The sequence below is a fragment of the Dermatophagoides farinae genome, chromosome 7 (genome assembly GCF_024713945.1).
Source record: "Dermatophagoides farinae isolate YC_2012a chromosome 7, ASM2471394v1, whole genome shotgun sequence".
Classification (NCBI taxonomy): domain Eukaryota; kingdom Metazoa; phylum Arthropoda; class Arachnida; order Sarcoptiformes; family Pyroglyphidae; genus Dermatophagoides; species Dermatophagoides farinae.
The window spans coordinates 1,614,560-1,634,152 of NC_134683.1; the positions used below are offsets into that span (position 1 = coordinate 1,614,560).

At 28.8% G+C, this 19,593-nt stretch overlaps 4 protein-coding genes across 4 annotated transcripts; 2 read left to right on the forward strand and 2 right to left on the reverse strand.

Moving 5' to 3' along the window:
- Positions 1-773: 773 nt before the first annotated feature.
- On the forward strand, positions 774-2,198 carry LOC124496832 (N-acetyltaurine hydrolase). Its single transcript, XM_047060393.2, has 3 exons — positions 774-880; positions 949-1,617; positions 1,688-2,198. Exons 1-3 carry the CDS (start codon positions 844-846, stop codon positions 2,038-2,040), a joined length of 1,059 nt encoding a protein of 352 aa, XP_046916349.2. The 5' UTR covers positions 774-843; the 3' UTR covers positions 2,041-2,198.
- Positions 2,199-2,790: 592 nt separating this feature from the next.
- On the reverse strand, positions 2,791-6,262 carry LOC124496517 (cytochrome P450 315a1, mitochondrial). Its single transcript, XM_047060041.2, has 7 exons — positions 4,945-6,262; positions 4,666-4,868; positions 4,127-4,503; positions 3,840-4,003; positions 3,559-3,637; positions 3,242-3,454; positions 2,791-3,173 (listed from the first exon to the last, which is right to left on the reverse strand). Exons 1-7 carry the CDS (start codon positions 5,661-5,663, stop codon positions 3,063-3,065), a joined length of 1,866 nt encoding a protein of 621 aa, XP_046915997.2. The 5' UTR covers positions 5,664-6,262; the 3' UTR covers positions 2,791-3,062.
- An 8,050-nt stretch (positions 6,263-14,312) lies between these two features.
- LOC124496514 (ABC transporter G family member 20) lies at positions 14,313-16,733 on the reverse strand. Its single transcript, XM_047060032.2, has 3 exons — positions 15,542-16,733; positions 14,748-15,465; positions 14,313-14,688 (listed from the first exon to the last, which is right to left on the reverse strand). The coding sequence occupies exons 1-3, from the start codon at positions 16,550-16,552 to the stop codon at positions 14,390-14,392; spliced, it is 2,028 nt and encodes a 675-aa protein (XP_046915988.2). The 5' UTR covers positions 16,553-16,733; the 3' UTR covers positions 14,313-14,389.
- Positions 16,734-16,933: 200 nt separating this feature from the next.
- Positions 16,934-18,216, forward strand: LOC124496528 (calcium release-activated calcium channel protein 1). The gene is made up of 3 exons (XM_047060055.2): positions 16,934-17,267; positions 17,331-17,510; positions 17,578-18,216. Exons 1-3 carry the CDS (start codon positions 17,148-17,150, stop codon positions 18,055-18,057), a joined length of 780 nt encoding a protein of 259 aa, XP_046916011.1. The 5' UTR covers positions 16,934-17,147; the 3' UTR covers positions 18,058-18,216.
- Positions 18,217-19,593: the final 1,377 nt, after the last annotated feature.

The following is a 19,593-nucleotide window of genomic DNA, read 5'->3' on the forward strand; positions in this document are numbered from 1 at the left end:
ATGGCATTTGTTGTCCTATCTATATGGGAAATGTTTGGTCAAATTTTTATTGCCATGAATTTTCTGCTATTTCTAGTCGAATATATCAAAATCAAGCTACAACAATTATTTCGGCTGAAACAAAATGTGAATGGTGGACAGAAAAACGATTCAATAATTCTTATAATAATGGAATGGAGAAAAAAATTAATATGGAATCGATTCCAAAGTCGTTATGTTAGATATTATGCTGAAACAATCCAACTAAATGGAACCGTTCAAATAGTTTTGTTTTATATGGAAATCATATCCAAAATATGCATCATAATATCGTGTATATTCTATAGCCGTCAAAAACAATTGGGTTTTACCAACACAGCATTGATTCTGTCAATGGTATCGGAATTTTTTTTTGTCACCATTGTTTATTCACGATTGGCAAATATTTTCACATGCAATCAATTGATTGCAAAATCAATAATGCAGATGATTGCACGATCACAATGGTTACGTAATAAACATCGTAATCGAAACAATAGATCAATACATTATTGGCCATATTCAATCAAATCAAATCTATTCGTACAGACAATGACCAATAATGGCTTTGGTTTTACATGTGGACGAATTTTTCAAATTACAAAATATCGATATATTGAATTAATTTGTTGGAATATTCCAATCATAATTATATTTTATAAGAAAATTTGTTATCCATAAGAAAAATTTAGTAATTTAGAAATTTTGTTAGAAAAAAATAATAAAATGTACACTAGATGTCACTAGAATTTTATGCACTCAACAGGTGTTTATTATTTTTTGTCATAGAAATTAAATAGAAAAAAAAACAAAACAAAACAAAACATGAATACATCAACTCATCAGTCATATATTCAGACAGGTATTGATTTGAATAAAATTTTTTTCATTAATTTTAATATATTGTTGATTATTCATTGTTATTACAAGTGCTTGGTCCAATCAAACCGGATCAATTAGGATTTACATTATGTCATGAACATCTTTATCATAAAGCTTATACGCGATATTTTGTACCTAAACCATTGGAGAATAAATATTCGCATTTGAATTCAACACCAGTTACAATAGAAAATCTTTGGCATACCGTCTATCATCCACATACTCATGAAGATAATCTAGATTTGACTAGTACAGCCGTACAAAATGCTATCGGCGATGAATTGAAATTTTTCAAACGTAATGGTGGTAGTTCTATGGTCGAAGTCACCACTTTTGGTACAGATTTAGCAAAGTTGGCCGAATTTTCTCGTAAATCTGGTGTCAATATTATTGGTAGTACTGGTTTCTATGTACATCAAGCGTTTTCAGAATCGATTCGATCCAAATCGATTGAAAATCTATATGAAACAATGAAAAATGAATTGATTTCTGGTGTTAATGGTATCAGACCCGGTGTTATTGGTGAACTTGGATCATGTTGGCCTATTGATTCATTTGAAAAAAATGTTTTGATTGCAGCTGCTCAATTACAAAATGAATTACGAGTGCCCGTTATCATTCATCCTGGTCGTCATTCTGAAGCACCATTTGAAATTATCCGTATATATACTGAAGCTGGTGGAATTGTTTCAAAAACTATCATGTCACATCTTGAACGTTTGTTAATCATTAGTAATTTTTGCTAATCATAGTAAATAATCTAAATGTTTTTTTTTTAAAATTTCAGGAACATTAGATATCGAACAATTGATTGAATTTGCTCATACAGGTGTTATTTGTGAATTTGATTTATTTGGCACAGAAATATCTTATTATGAGGCAGCAAGTCATTTTGATATGCCCAATGATGCTACTCGTATACGATTGATTCAAAAATTAATCAATGAAGGTTATGATGATCATATAACAATATCACATGATATTCATACTAAACATCGTTTAATGAAATGGTCCGGTCATGGTTTTTCACATATACTATTGAATGTAATACCAAAAATGATTAGTCGTGGTATTAATGTTAAACAAATTGATCAAATGATGATTAAAACACCATGTCGTTGGTTAACAATCAACATTTGAATATATATATATCTGAAAATAAAAAAAAAACATGAAAACATGAAACATTTTATTATTCAAAAACACACATAGAGAAAAATAATAATAATAATAATAAAAGTTGTGTAATTATCTACCTAAATCGAGAGAAAAAAAATGGAAATAAAACTATTATATATATATATATGTTGTCACTATTTTGTTTGTCTGTCTGTATGTATGTTAGTGTGTGTGTGTGTGTATCATTTTTATTTTGATATTTCAATTTGATATATAATAAAAAGCAATAAATCTTAAATGTAAATGTATATATATATATCACAAGAATATGAACGAAAAAAAAAATTGTTGTAAAATACTACTAATATATACACGTATGAATCATCATTGAAAATTTCTCTGTTTGTTTGTTTGTTTGTTACAGATATATATCAATATATCACATATGATGATAGTGTTTGTGACAAAAAAAAGAGATTTTTTTTCTCAGATTTGTCTCTCTCTCTCTCTCTCTCTCCGTTTGTGTGTGTGTGTATGTCTCCAAATATTAAAATTTCTATAATTTTGAAACTAATTCAATAAGAAAAAAAAACACTAAAATAAATTAAAAATTGAAAAAAATAAATGAAAAAAAGCCTAAAAATGAATGAATGAATGATTGATTGATTGTTCCAATGATCAAATGAAAATGAGAAAAAAAATCAATGATGATAAACAGAAAAATTTGATTGAAAACAAAAAGATTCAAAAAAATGATGATGATCGGAATTTGAAAAAAAAATTTATATAACCTAAACATGGAATGTGTATGGAATGTAACATAAAAATGAATGAAAATTGTTGTGAAATATAAAATACGAAAGCCAAAAATGGTAAATATCAAATAATCTAGTAATAATAATAATAATAATAAAAATCGTTTAAAACAACAATTGATTGATTCATTGCCCATCAAGTGTGGCCAAATCATTGTTTTCGCCATCTCTCTGTTTTTATTTTTCGGTGATCATTTCGATTTCATCATTCATCAATCTGTTTATCGATTATCGATGTTTCAATATTAAATCAATCGATTTTTCCGGTGTCGTAATCATACGTAATTTTATATCAATTTCTTTATCACTTGTTGGACGAATATGGAATCGTTGTACAAGCTATATATATATATATATATGGATGATAATGATAATTATTTAATTATTTGGGTACAGATTTTACATACTCGTGATAGAAAAAATTGCATTTGAATTTCGGCAACACGACGGCCAATACAGCTACGTACGCCAAGACCAAATGGTAAACATGCATGGCTATTGGCAACACGATTACGACCATTTTGACGATCACGTAGCCAACGTTCGGGTTGAAATTTTTCTGGCTCATCAAAATATTCATTTTTTCTACCAGTTGTAAATAATGATATGACGACTAATTGCTAATCATTTTTAAATAGAGAGAGAGAAAAAAAAATCAAATATTAACCCATTTGATTGAATGGCCAAAAAAAACCACCATTAATCAATTGTGTGTGTAACTTACTCCTTTTGGTACATGATAACCACCTAGTATAAGATCATCGGATAGATAACGTGTAAGAAATGGAGCCACGGGGTAAAGTCTGTGAAGATCAAAAAAAAAGAAAAAAAAAGAATGAAGAAGTGATGAGAAATGAAAAATTTTTTTTTGTTTGTTCAAATCAAAGTTAGTGAACAAGAAAAAAAACAGGTTTTAACATCATCATCATCATCATATGACCCTAAATCAAAAAAAAAAAGGTATTCCCTCGAAAAATTGAAAAGAAAAAAAAACAAAATATTCACCTCAATGATTCTTTGATTATTCCTTTAACATAGGATAAATTTTGTAAATGTTTTACATTAATCGATTCACCACCGGTAACCTGTTCAATTTCATCGCATAAACGTTCCTGTACATTTGGATGTCTTGATAATAGATATAATGCCCATTGTGTTGCATGAGAAGTCTATTTATTTAAATGAATAGAAAAGTGGTAAAGAAAATTTATATTGATTTTTTTTTCTTGTTCCAAAAAATTTTTTTCCAATCATAATCATAATTATTGATGATACACAATTGACATACATACCGTATCGGCAGCAGCAATAAATAGATCGACAATTATACGACTGATTTCATCTAATTGCATATGACCATCATTCATCAATTGTTTAATAATACCTTGATTATTCATTGATGATTCATCATCATTATTATTTATTTGTCGTGCATTTTCATTCACATATTGAAATGCTAAATCTAATGCTTTACTGGCTGCATCTTCAAATCTACGCCATACTGGTAAACGAAAATAATGTGCCAATTTTGGTGGTATTAATTGCATATTTGATGATTCAATAAAAATTCTTTGTACACAGTTAACAAATTCATGTATATCAGGTAATGCACTTGATGGTTGTGGTGTTATACAACCAAGACGACGTCCAAAAATCATTGTTCCTAATGCTAGTAATGAATATAGGGAGAAAAAAACGAAAAAAAAATTTTATTTTCATCATCATATATACTTCAATTATTGTCGAACAGCTGTCCCGGTGTCATGAAACAGTTTCCCAGTAGCTAAACAAAACAAAACAAAAAAAAAGGGTTTATAAATACAACACTTACATTCAATTGACCAATTGTATAGTTCTTTTTCAAGACCATCAATCAATAGGCTATCCACATGATTTTCTACCATTTTCATTGACCATTTGTCCAGGATATCGGTGACAACTTGATTAAAAACTTCCGTATAATCATTTATGATATCCGGTTTTAAGAATACTTTATTCAATGCACTACGACGTATACTCCATTCTTCTCCTTCCCTATTAAAAAAATATGAAATAAAATTATTAGGTTTTTTTTTGCAAAAACAAAACAGTCAACAGAAAAAAAACATACATAAAAAATAATCCACGTTTAATTCCTTTATTTTGATTATAAATAATCCATGGTTCTGGTACCATATGTTGTGGATATTTTCCTTCATGTTTATATACTTGTTGTACTAGATTAGCATCGGCAATAAATACTGCTTCAACATTGCCCAATTTTTCACGATAAATTGGTCCTAATTGTTCATGACGTTTATCACAATATTGATGTACATATTCAGCACCACCGGCACGTATAAGATCATATAATGTACCAATCAATGGTAATCCGGCCGGTGTTGGTATCTGTTCAAATGATTGATATTGTTGTTGTCCATTTTTTAATTGATTATAATGATGATGATGATGATGATGATTATGATCAATATTATCATGATGATGAAATGGACACCGGATTTGATCGGATTGCGTCATCGTTGTTGTTGTTGTTGTTGTATCCATAGCTGCTGTTGCTTGTTGTCTATTGATTGTTGATTGTATCATAATTGTACGTTTATTATGTCGTTGAATATCGATAATTTTATTTTTTTTATTGACCAGATTATACCGGGTTTGTTGTTGTTTTGGAAAATGTGCAAATTTTCTCTGTGATTGTTGTTGGATCGTTTTTGTCCAACAATTTGATCGAATATTTGCCAATAATAATAATGATGATGACGATGATGATAATTGTTCATTTATGAATTTTTTTACAAACAAAATTGTTGATGATCGTTGTGAATGCATTTTTTATCGATTTTCTTTTTTTTCTGGAATGCTAATCACAAAATGATTATATTGTCATTTGAAAATCGAACAAGCGAAAAACAAAAAACAAAAAACAAAAAAAAAAATTTTCTTGGTTCCAAAAATTGTCAGCAAAAAAAAAAAAAATGAATAAAACTAAAATCTGACAACTTATGTTTGTCAATGTTACTCTCTCTCGATGATGACGATGGTGATCGAATGAATGATTCAATCTAAATGGATGCAATCTAATAGAAACGGACTGGTTATATTTATATAGATATCCCGTATACATAGACAACAACCAAAAAAAAAAAAAACAGACACGGATAGATGAAAAAGAAAAACATCGACAAAAACACTAAAGACACACACACACACACACACAAATATTAACCATTGGAAAATCAACTTGGACCTCTATCGAAACAAACCAAACACCATACATACACAAACACAAACAGATGGATACACTTAACACTTGATGACGATGATGATGATGATGATGATGAAGACGAAAAAAAAAAATTTTTTTTTTTTTGTTGTTGAAAAAGAGACGTGCAAAAAACGAAACGATTTTCTTCGTTTTATAAACGTCTGCTTCGGTTTTTTTTCAATTTATTTATTTTTGTTTTGTTTTCTTTCTCTGTTCACACCTTATGTGTGTGTGTGTGTTGAATGTAGAAAATGAAAAAAAAAAAATTTTTTTTTGAAATTTTAGAAAAAAAAAAATTATTGTTGTTATTGTCGTCGTCGTTGTTGTTGTTGTTGTTGTCGTTGTTGTTGTTGTTGTTGTTGTTGTCGTTGTTGTTGTTGTTGTTGTTGTTGTTTTCTATTCGTTTTTTTTCCTATCCTAAAGACACACTTTATTTTATTTTATTTTATTTTTTTTGTCATTTTAATTTGCAAATATGAATCATTCCAGCAATGATAATAATAATAATATTTGGACTGATGACGTAGTCAATTTTTTTTTTTTTTTTTTTTTTTTTTTTGATTTGGATCCATATTTTTTTTCACTAGGTGAAATTATTTTTATTTTTTTTTTTTGTTGGGTCCTACCCATTTGTATAGGACTTTTTAATGTCTAGGACAAAGGGGGAGTATAGTCTATCAAGGTGGAGTTTGTTTCAATGAATTTTGTTGTTGTTGTTGTTCTGCTTATCGTAAAAGGAGGCACCTTTTGTATAAACATATCCAGGCTCAACAAATAATGATGATGATGATGATCATATGGTTACTATGGCCATAATAATAATAATCATATAATGATTGTGTGATGGTAGAGTTTTTTTAATTTTATTCAATCGATTTTGATCGATTCAAATATATCAAACAAACATTCAGTGTATTGATTCGATATATATTGAATTGATTCGAATAAAAAAAAAATGTAAAATTTCGGGCGCTGTCCGGCCATTATCATGAAAACAAAACAAAAAATCGATTGATCGATCAATCGATTCAATCGATCGAACCAATCCAGCCAGTCCGATTATTTAATGTACCAGCAATAATAATAATAATGGGACGGGATAATAATGAGACAGGTTATATGAAAACATAATATATATAGAAAACAACCGAGCCATTCATTTATTCAGTCAAAATTGAACACAGAAAAAAAAATTTTCCATTCCAGTATCAGCCAGTTTTGTTGTTGTAAAGAGTTTTTTTTCATTTTGGTCATGAATTGCAGCAAAAAAAAAAAAATCAAATCGATGATCGAATTTTTTTTCCAAAAATGAAAAATTGGTTATTGAGATCGTATACTTCACACACACACACACACACACACACACACAAAGAATGTGAATTTGATTCAAGTTTGAATAAAATAAAATCAGGTTGTACATTACATTCCTTTCTATTTGAAGAATAATAATAATAAGGGGTGTTTAGGGGATGAAAAAAAAGAATGATGATGATGATGATGATGAAAATCGAAAGGGAATGTGTAGTATATAAATATATAAAAAAAATGCAATGTTCACGAATTGACAAATCAGCTAAAAACAAGAAGAAAAAGATGAAGAAGAAAAAAAAAATTCTTTGCAAACATTATTTATACACATCCACACACACACACAGGGCAACAGTTCAAGGACAATTGAAATTTTGAAGGGCACCTTTACTTTGTGTGTGTGTGTGTGTATAAGTAATAGCTGATGGTGGTAAAGGTCAGCGAAGCAATCAAAAAAAAATCATTTTATATCATCATCATCATCATCATTATTATAATGATTGTGAAAATGATTTCTCAACATCATTAATAATTAAACGATTCTTAAAGTTAAATTCCATTTCGTCATTTGTGTGTTTGTGTGTCTGTGTGTGTGTGTGTGTGTGTTTTGTAAACCAGAATTTTCTTGAATAAAAGAATAAATAAATTCTGAATGAATTTCAGTTGAAATCAATGAAAAATAAATAATTTTCAACGATCAAGGTTATGTGATTCATCAAAATTTATTCATTGCACTGGAAATTTTTGTCATTTACGTAATTTGTGTGCATCTGTGTCTGTGTCTGACTGTGTGTGGGACCAGATTGATGGCTGAAAAAAAAATTTAAAAGTACGCGCAACTTGAAATTCAACGTGTTTCAGATGAAGACCAAAAAAAAAAGAAAAAAAAATCTAGATGACGATAACAAAATCAGGTGCTAACCAGTTGAAAGAATTTCGCAATCAATTCAAAAGAGTTTAAATGAAAACGAAAAAAAAACAAGAACCAACCGGTGAAAATAATCACCAAAAATGAATCCGAATGAATAAAAAGTGTGGGAAAATTTAATTGATTGAAAAATCCGGGATCAAAAACAACAAAATTTTTCGATTTGAATGAAATGTATTTTATGGTACAAATGACAATTACAGAATAGAGAATTTTTACAGAGAAATTGTGGAATTTGTACTCGATTCTTGATGATTAGAAATGGAAATTTGAATTAAAATTTGATAAATAACCACAACAACAACAATAACAACAACTCAATCACAATGAAAAAAAAAACAAGGTTAGCTGGTAATCCAAATCAATATTTTTTTTCACACATCTAATTATATCTTTCAAACAAACAGACTGGACATTTTTTTTGCCGGTTTCTGTTGTTGCCATTGAAAATTTGGCCTTGGTCTTGACATCGATGACCTAATAATCTCAATTTACGTCTAGTATATGCTCATTCATTACCACAATGAAAATCAGTTAGTAAGGAGAAACAAAAAATGAAATGAAATAAAATGCAAAGCAAACACACACACACACATATTATATGCCACAAGGTCATCTGATTCATGGCTAGGTCGAAACTAGAGTAGGAGGAACCAGAATAAGTAGGAAAACAAAATAATTGTAGAGTTGTTTTCCTGTTTTATTCATTTTTCAATTTTTTTTTTTTTTGCTGTTTTCTGCAATTGTCTGCTGCTGCTGTTGTTGTTTGTTATTCACACAATGATAAACAAGGACAAATGATTTTGTTTTTTTTTCTGATCATTATGTGATCGATTACCTGTATGAAGGTCAAAGGTTTTCTTTTCGACAATTTTTTTTTTGTTGTTGGAATTGTCACCCAAAAATAACCAAATGTTGATGACGACAGACAAATAAATGGACAAAGAATGATGGTGGTTTTTTATTTATATATATAAAAAAAGTAAAAGTAAAATAAAAAGTGAAAAATTTTATTTTGGAATTTATAAATCCAAATGTTACACACATATGTGTACTACAGGATTAATATGAAAAAAAATTTCCACGTCAAAATGATCAATAACTATACAACCATCAAGCCATTGAACCCGAAAAAAAAACAATAAACCGTAAGCTGTGGATCTCAACTGTAAAAGGCAATGATTTTTTTTTTTTGAACAGATTTTTGATGAAAAAGCAAGAATATGAACCAATCAGGATCAAATAATATTGGATGAGGGGAAAAAGAAAGAGAGAGAGAGAGAGAGGGTTTCTTTTATCCAACAGTTCAACAAATCCTAATCATTTGTGGATACCTGTTTCGTATATATATCTAAAAATGATGTTGATGGAACCATCCATAATATATACACACATTTGTGGATGGTCATTGGCCATAGAATAAATGAATGAATACATAAAGAAAATGATGGTCAAATGATTATGTGAAAAAAAAACTCGATCGGACTTGATTATCATTTACTCTTGTTTGGGTTGTTGTTGTTGTTGTTGTTGTTGTTGTTGTTGTTGATGATGATGATGATGATGATTGTGGTCAAAAAACTTTTGATCATTTTTTTTTTACTTTTTTTTTGCTTTTCGAATACTAATTTGAAAAGGAATATTTGATGATAAAAAAAAAGATTCCAAGAAGATGGATTGGCCCAACGGTCAATTGATGTGTGAAAAAAAAAACACAACAAAAAACGGATGACGATGACCTTCAAACTTGAAATCAATGACAAGAAAAAAAGAAAGAGAGAGAGAGAGAGAAAGAGAGGGAAAAACATTATAACTGATGATGATGATACGTTATCTTACCAAACCTGTTGAGAATTAATTTTTTTTTTCTATTTTCCTATTTACCGGATCTATTTCGGATTATTATAATTACCGATGTTTGGTTACTATTGCTGATGATGATGATTTTTTCATCGGTCATCATTTTATCAAAGTGAAAAAAAAGAAAAAGAGAGAGAGAAAGAGAAAAAAAATCATTGGTCAACAAACTTTTTCTCATTCAATTAATTTCTTATCATGAAGGAGAAAAAAATAATTATTACGGTTCCGATATCATCATCATCATCATCATCATCATGATCATCATTTGACGTGACAAATGTTATGGATTCCATGAGTAATAACAAATGATATACGAACAAATCTACAATACCGTTATTTGATCGAATTTGAATTGAAATCAAATGGAAATGAATGAATGAAAAACAAAACACAAAATGGGAGAAAACAATGAAACCGAAATTTTTTATTTTTTAAATGTCTTTGCATGTGAACATTGTTGAATATTTTTTTTTTGTTGAAACCTGTTGCGTCTGGTTAGTTATGATGATTAAAGAAAAGAAAAATAAAGACATGGCAACAAGTCATGTTTTGAATAAGCAAAAGGAGAGAAAAAAAAACAAAATTTATTGTGACAATTGAACCTTGAACTTGAAATTTAAAAAAAAATTATTATTATTATTACCTGGTGTGATTATTGATTGGATATGATTGAATTTTCTCCATTTCAACATTTGTTTGCACCCATAGAAAATTTGTTTACAAATCATTGTTATTGTTGGTCCATGTTGAAAATGTAACAGGCAAACAAACACAGATCCAAATTGCACCCGTTAGTTACACTGGTTTACAAACATTTCTGTCCACTGTATTTGTCAATTGTTTTCGGACAATAGAATCAAATGAATAATGGGTTTATTTGTGCAAACCAAAAAGAAGAATAGAGAAAAAAAAATCCAAAGAGAGAAAAATAAAATGAAAAATTTCTGGACCAAAAAAAAAAAAAAAATGGAAAGTTGAAAACACAAACTATTATGTCACTATTATTGAATACTGTCATCATGTCAAGGTCACTCATCATCATCATCATCAGGTGTTGTTGTTGTCCATTTTTTTTTTGTTTTGTTTTGCACACCCTTTACTCTTCTTTTGAAATAATGGTCATTTCTAGACACAAAAAAAAACAAAAATTAAATTTCATAGAAATAAAGTCAAAAAAACATTGAAATCTAGATCAGTAGTAGTCAATCTTCCTGGTATAATATACAATATATTGGTCATCATATATATATTACAAATATTCTGCTATATAGATTTTTTTTCCAGTGATTTCCCCTGGTTCTTAAAATGTTTCAGTGGTAATTTTTTTCTCTTTATTTTTAGAGAAAAAAAAATTTAATTTCGAAATTTTTGAAATCAAATTTTTTATTCAGACTTTTTTTTTGATATCGTTTACACTTTCACACACACACACACATGCTCACATATAGTTGAGAAAGTCAATCTCAGGATCTACCAATCGACTAACCAACCAACCAACCAACAAACCGACCGATCAACCAACCAACCAACCAACCAACCATTCCTCTTAGACAACAAAGCTAAACAGAAAAAAAAACCAACCAACCAACCAACCAAAGCAGTTCAAGAACAAGTAGAAACACAAAAAAAAATCGACCAACAAACCAACTAAATCTAAAGAAAGAAACAAAAAAAAAATTTTTCACCAGTTTAAACCAGTGAATGGATAATGAAAAGTAACAAAAAAAAATATAAAATTTTTACATCATCATCATCATCATCATCATCATTATTATTATTATGACCATCAATGCCATCTTCATTATCATCATTATTCTCACAAACATTCAATGTCAGTCAACACACACACACCAATGAAATGAATCTAGTCCTTTTAAATATCAATCAATTCAATGTGGTTAATAATTTTTCGTTCATTTAAATTTCACTTATTCAACTTGATTACGGAAATGGAACTAGTGATATCTACTACTACTACCAATGCTGATATCACTTCTACTACTATAGTAGTAGTACTACTACTACTACTACTTTCTCCGGGAATGTCTATTTTTTTTTTTTTTTTTTGTCCAAACATTTCTAAACATTGGAAAAAAAATACCTGATTATCCGGATCCATTAGAAAATAAATAATCGGATAAATGAATCGATTAAATGGCCATTTTTGATCAAATGAATCGTGTGTGTGTGTGTGTGTTGTAATTTTCGTTTCTATAAATTCATGATCACGATCATCATCGACCTGTTGCTTTTCACAATCAAAATCTGGAATTTTCTAAATTTTTTTCAATCATTATTATCGATGATATAATAATTTATCATTTATTCACCAAAAAAAAAAAAAAATTATTTAAAACGTTTTTTTTGTTTCTCTTATTTTAGCCATCAGAAACAATCTGATCATCATCTAAGGGCCAAGACCTTGACATTAAAATTTATTACCATATGACAAGAATATTTCGAAGAAGAAGAAGAAGAAAAAGAAAAAGAAATGAAGCAGTTTGTTCTAGTGTATGGGATTTTTTTTTTGTCCAATTCATTCATTCATCCATTTACCATCATCGTAATATGGTTGACTGATTTGTGGCCAAATAAAAAAAAACCACTTGTTGCACTTGGATGCAACACGTTGAACTAGCAACAATAGTACACACACACATACACACACACACATTATTAGTGAAGTTGTCCATGGAATCAGATTTAGACTAGATTTTTTTTTCATTCATTCATTGATTCAAAATAATTCATGGATACACAGAACGTACATCTATGGTAATTTGTCACTAGGTGTTAGTTATTTTTTTTTTCTTTCTTTTTCTCATACTTTTTTTTTGCTCTATACAACAACAGAGAAATTTTTTTTTCAGACAGGAAAAACACAGAAACACAAAAAAATTCTTCACTAAATGTGACTACCACATGACAAGAAGATCGAGGCCAATGCAAGAAAAAAAAAGAATTTCAAATGGCAAACCACATCATCATCATCGTGGACATTTTCAATCACCATGATGATGATTGTTGTCAAGGGGACAGGTATGGTCTTGTGATATTCACATTCACAACATTTAAACTTATAAAACACACACACACACACACACGCAAAGAGAGAGAGAAAAAAAATCCAACATAAAATACATTTAAAAGCTTTACATAATTTCTTTGTGATTGAAAGAAAGAAAGAAAGAACGAAAAAAAAACAAAAAAACCAAAAATTCCATAACCATTTGTTTTCAGATTTCATCATTTGTTTTTGTTTTGTTTTTTGTTTTGGTGACATATTTTGTACAATGATTATGATCAGGAAAAAAAAATTGAATGAAAGAAATCTCTATCATCAACATCATCATAAATAATGTCAAAATGATCATTATGATGATGATGATGATCTTGATAATCAATTTTATCGTCAAATCACAAAAAAAAACATTTCATTATCATCATCATCATCATCATGTCCTTGGCAATGAAATTAATAACGGATTGAAAAACAGAAAAAAAATATATTTAAAAAAAACGAAAAAATCCCGGCAAAAAAAAATTCACACTGCGATTGGAATTTGACAAACATATTTTTTTTTTGCTTATCATTTTTTTTGTTGTGAAATAACACATAAACACAGCAAAAAAAAATAACCCAAAATGATGAAAAAACATATAATAAATTTTATTATGAATGAACACCGCAGGCAATCCGTTTAGTACCAGAAAAACATGATAACGGTATGATAACATTTTTTTTCAATAAATTTCTCTCTCTCTCTCGCTCTCTATATACTTAATAAATAACTATTTATAAATGCCAAGGTCAAGGTCAAAGACAAAACTTATTTGTTTTCTTTTTTTTTCTTGATTACCACATATATTACTACACAACACAGCACATTGTGGTTTATCAATAAATTCAATCCATTGATAAATGATGATGATGATGATGGTGATAAACAAGAAAAAAAAACAAACATGTTTTCCTTCATTTCCGCGTGACTTATTTCTCCTATAAATAAAGGGAAAAGAAGGGAGAACAAAAAAAAATTTTTCTTAAAGAAAATCCAAAAATGACGTTACAAATAAATATGAAAAACAAAAAAATTAAATTCAAATTTTGAAATGACGTTTATTTTCGCCATCTAGTGATGGTGATTTTATTTTATTTTTTTATTCCAAAAAAAAAATCAAAAAATTAATTTTTTAGGAAAATTTTTTGAATAAAAATCCAGAAATAATCAACAATATGATGGTGGAAATAATATTCAATGCAAGACCATTATAAACATTTGGATGTGTTATTGGCCATGAACGTAACATTACATTACGTAATGATTGTGATGGTATACCAATAGGACTGAAATCGACTAAATATTGAAAATTTTGTGGAACTAATTCACGTGGAAATATTGTACCACTGGTGAATACTTGTGAAAATGTTATGAATATTGAAAACATTGTTGCTGTTGATCCTTCTTTCACTATAGATGATATTAATAATCCTAAAATTCCAAAAAAATAAATTAATAAAAATGAAAAAAAAGTGTACACAAACACAAACCAGTTGCAACTGAAGATAAAGCCTGTGCCATGACCATTGTGAATACAAGCCAAATTGGACCTTCATTAATCATTTCGAATAAAAATAATCCAACATATAACATTAATGTAACTTGAATGGCTGATGCAACAAAACTGGAAAAAAAATGTGATAATAAAACAAGATTATGGCTAACACCGGCCACTAATGAACGTTCAAATAATCCTTCACTACGTTCTTGTACTAAAAGTTGTGCTGATATTGTTAATTGTGAAAGATAAATGAATGCAATCAAATAACCAGGTAAAAGAAAATCAGATAATTTTGAATCTTTTGCATAGATTATATCATGTAAATCTATTGGTGCTTCAAATCTGGTTAGATTTTGTTCTTGATGTACCATTGTAAGAAAATTATATACAGTTTGTCGTAATGAATCAATAAAACCATTGGCAAATAAAAAATTTGAATTATCCATATGAATACGTATGATACTTGATAGATATGTTTCATTTGTCATTGAATCTGGATCATTAACACGTGTAATCATGGCATCGGTGAAATTTGAATCAAAAATCAATATGCCAACAATATGGCCATATTTCAATGCATTCATTGCTTGTTCTTCATTATCATAATATTTTGGTTTCAAATAATAGATATCGACTTTTTCAATAAAATCAAATAAACGAACAGAATAATATGGATCTGGTTCATTGTTACAAACACCAATGGGTATCTATAATGGTAAAAGAAAACAAAAAATTAGAATGATAAGCATGGTAAATTTCAATATACAAATAAAAAACAAATACCGCAACTTCATCCACATCGTACATAAGACCAAGAATGAGAGCTTGAAATGCCGGTATCAAGAATATTAATGTAGTGATGTTTAGTTGAAAAAATCTGGATAAATTTTTATGCACCAAAACAATCAGTATCCATAAATTGAGAATAATTTTAGACCAATTTGATGTTTGATACATGTTGGATGTTGATTCTTCCGGATTAATAGTATCGATCGTTTTATGATTACCATTTTTGACGATAATTTCATCAATTTTATCAGTTTCATTATTATTATCATCGTTATCGATAATTTTTGGTTTTGGATCATTATGACAAAGATAGAGAAAAACATCTTCTAATGTACGTTGTTCATAACGTTCTATCAATGCCATAGGATCATCTTCTTCAAGCATACGACCTTCACGCATAATACCAACAATATGTGCACGTACAGCTTCTTCAATATAATGTGTTACAACAATAATGACAATATTATCTTGTTGACAAAGTAGATGCAGATATTTCCAAATATAATCACCCAATGTTGGATCACTACCAACTGTTGGTTCATCCAATATCATTAATTTTGGTCGCTGTAAAAATGTCACTGAAAGTGATACGATTTTTTGTTGACCACCGGATAATTCTGAAATACGTTTATCATCATCGGGTAGGCCAAGAATTTTTTGCAGATTTTGTTTACGTACACGAAATTCTTTCCCCGTTAATCGATAAAGATTGGCAAAATATTGTAATGTTTGTCCAACGGTAAACGTACGACATAATGCCTGATCTTGTGGCATATAACCAACGATACGATTATTTTGTCCGGGCAAACCACCTAGTACATGGATTTCACCGGAATTGGCTTCAATACGGCCAAGTATAAGTCGAAGTAAAGTGGTTTTACCGGCACCACTTGGTCCAAGTAGACTATATATTTTACCATATGGTACCTGAAGATTTATATCTTCCAATATTGGACGTTGTTTTGCGTAGTAAAAATTCACATTCGATAATTGTACGGCTGTCATTGTTTTTTTTTTATTTTTTTTCCTTCAGTAAAACAACAATCGTTGTCAAAATGATGAATGATTGAATATCAAATTACCTGTGTTGATGTGGAATTAATCATTATTTTCGACAGCCAATTTTTTTTTCCTATAAGATGTGGTGCAAATTTTTTTTATATTCACACCATCAACAACAAACATACTGATGATGATGATGACGAATGAATCAAATAATAATAGAAAAATTTTTTCAAGGAAATTTTGATCTTAAAAACTGTTAATAATAATATATCAAAGACATACTTGAACATTTTTGTATTTTTCAGTTTTGACATTGAATATGTTCATTCAATTGGGTTGCGCGCCAAAATCACTATGGAAAATTCAAATTTAAATGACAAGAATCAAATTCGTGATACGTTATCTATGACCGGTTCTATGTTGGTTCTGTTTTGGTTTTTTTTTCTGGTTGCAGAAAATAATCAAAACAAAATGACAAATTCATGTGTATTATCATAAAAAAAGAAATGGGAAAAATTTTCATGATAAAATTAGAATGATTGATTAAAAATTTTTTCCCCCACCCAAATTCTAATCATCAAATTAATATTGAATCATGTCAGCAATTTTAAGTGATCATAATCTAGCCATTTTATCGTGGAAAAGGCTTCATTTAGCACGTGCCAAATTGAAAGCCAGTTCACGAACATCAGCATTATTATCTGGATTTGCCATGGTAAGTTGATTTGTTTTCAATGATATCTAATCTAATAATTTTTATTTGAATTATCATATTTAGGTTGCTATGGTTGAATTACAGATAACAAGCAAAGTGCCAATGGGTCTATTGATAACATTTACAGCATGTACAACATTATTAGTATCTGTACATATGCTTGCATTGATGATATCTACTTGTATATTACCAAATCTAGAAGCAGTTGGATCAGTTACATCATATGAATATGGATTAACAGCTGTATGTATTATAACTATCAACTATCTGATATATAGATTAATTCTATTCTATTTATATACACAAACAGGTACAAGAATCACCACATGAAAGGCTAAGATTTTGTATAGAAATGGCATGGTCATTTAGTACGGTTTTTGGTATATTTTTATTTTTATTCGAATTGGCCATACTTTGTTGGGTTAAATTATGGGACATTCAATATGGAAAGAAAGCAGCATTGGTTGCAACAATAATGCTCATACCGATTGGTATTATATTTATTGGATTTGCTATACATTTTTATCAGGCATTAGTTGCACATAAATATGAACGTACTGAACGTAATTATCAAGAATTGGAATATCTTGTCAATCAATTAAGTAGTCTACGTAGTGGTGGTGGTGGTGGTGGCGGTGCTGTCAGTGTTAATGTTGAAAATATAATCGATGCAAATAATCATGCCAATTCAACTACGACAATACCTATTGAACAATCAATACCGATTGTCGAACAAAATATGCCAATGAAATCAACGATTCAAACATCAACAGTAATTGAAAGTATTTAAACGAAAAAAAAATCAAAGATGGAGAAATCAATTGAATTCGAACATTCAAACATTTGCGAAAAGCTTTGTCATGTTTTCATCATCATCAACGCCATGATTTTTTTTTCTTGTTATAAATTAGAAATTTTAATAAAAATAAAAATTATTCATTAACTGGAACGTGATTGATGTAATTTTATCGATGAAAATGTTTTTTTTCCCATTTTGGTTGTTATAAATGAATCTATATCCAATACAAACTGATTATCATTTTGAAAATTCATCATGATCATCAACACCAGATAAACATATCGTGTGTTTGAAACAAAACAAAACAAAAAAATTCGTGAACAAAAAACAACGAATATATAAGTAATTGAATATAACGAAACAAACCACGATAACAATTTTTTGATCAACAGGTTATCATGTATATGATTTGACTAAAAATAATAACCACACACACACGCACACAAACACGAGCATGACTATAGTTCCGGTCACCTATAATCATCAAAATAATGATCAAAATTATGGCTATCGTTGATCGAAAACAGCAGCATTCATTTCTAAATTTTTAAAGAAAAGTTTCTGTAAATTTTTTTCCAATTGAATCCATTCAATTTTTTTTTCAATCCAATGTATGAATGGGCGCCATAAAAAAACTTTCATTTTTTATTCACTTCTCACATTCGCAATTATGACCATAATGAGCTTAATGATAGTAGACATTTCCAAAGACCCATAATTGATGTAATCCGTACAATAAATCGATTTGTTGTTGTTTTTTTTTCGGACACAATTTCAATTTTCAATCATCACGAATCAGATAGGGAAAACAATCATATGTGCCTGTCATTATTGATCAAATTCATCAAAGAAAATCTTTATTATTTTTAACACGAATAAAATTGAAAAAATTTTTTGAAAAACAAAAATTTCAAATGTCCATCAAATCATTCGAATCAATCCAATCCACCGAAAATCATTTCATTTCATTTCCAGGATCAATTATGAAATATCATCGACAATTGATAGGAAAAAAACCTGAATACATTTGATCCAGCGATCGATAATCGTTGAAAAAAAATACAAAAATAAATCAATCATTCATCATCATCGATTGATTTTTCATTGAAGATTCTTCTGATCAATCTGGACTGTAATTTTTTTTAATGAATACAATCATTCAAACATTCAACATCTATTCACATTCATCAATCTAAATCTCATCATCGCATCAAATCTTGTCATGTCATATCTCATCGACATAATCATCGCCATCATCATCATTTTTTTCCGGTCAATTCATTTTTTTGGTTTCTGTTTCTGTTTTTTTTTTTTTTTTTTTTTGCCATGGATATATACCATAAACTGACAACAAAAAAAACAAAACAAAACAAAGATGTTTCGATGTAACAAAAAAAAAACTTGCCAAACAACTCTCTCACGCGCAATGTCTCTTTTTTTTGTTATTTGAATTTCATATATTCATCATAAATGGCGCCATTGCATGCAATTTGTTTTTTTTTTTTGTGTGAAAAAATATTTTTATTC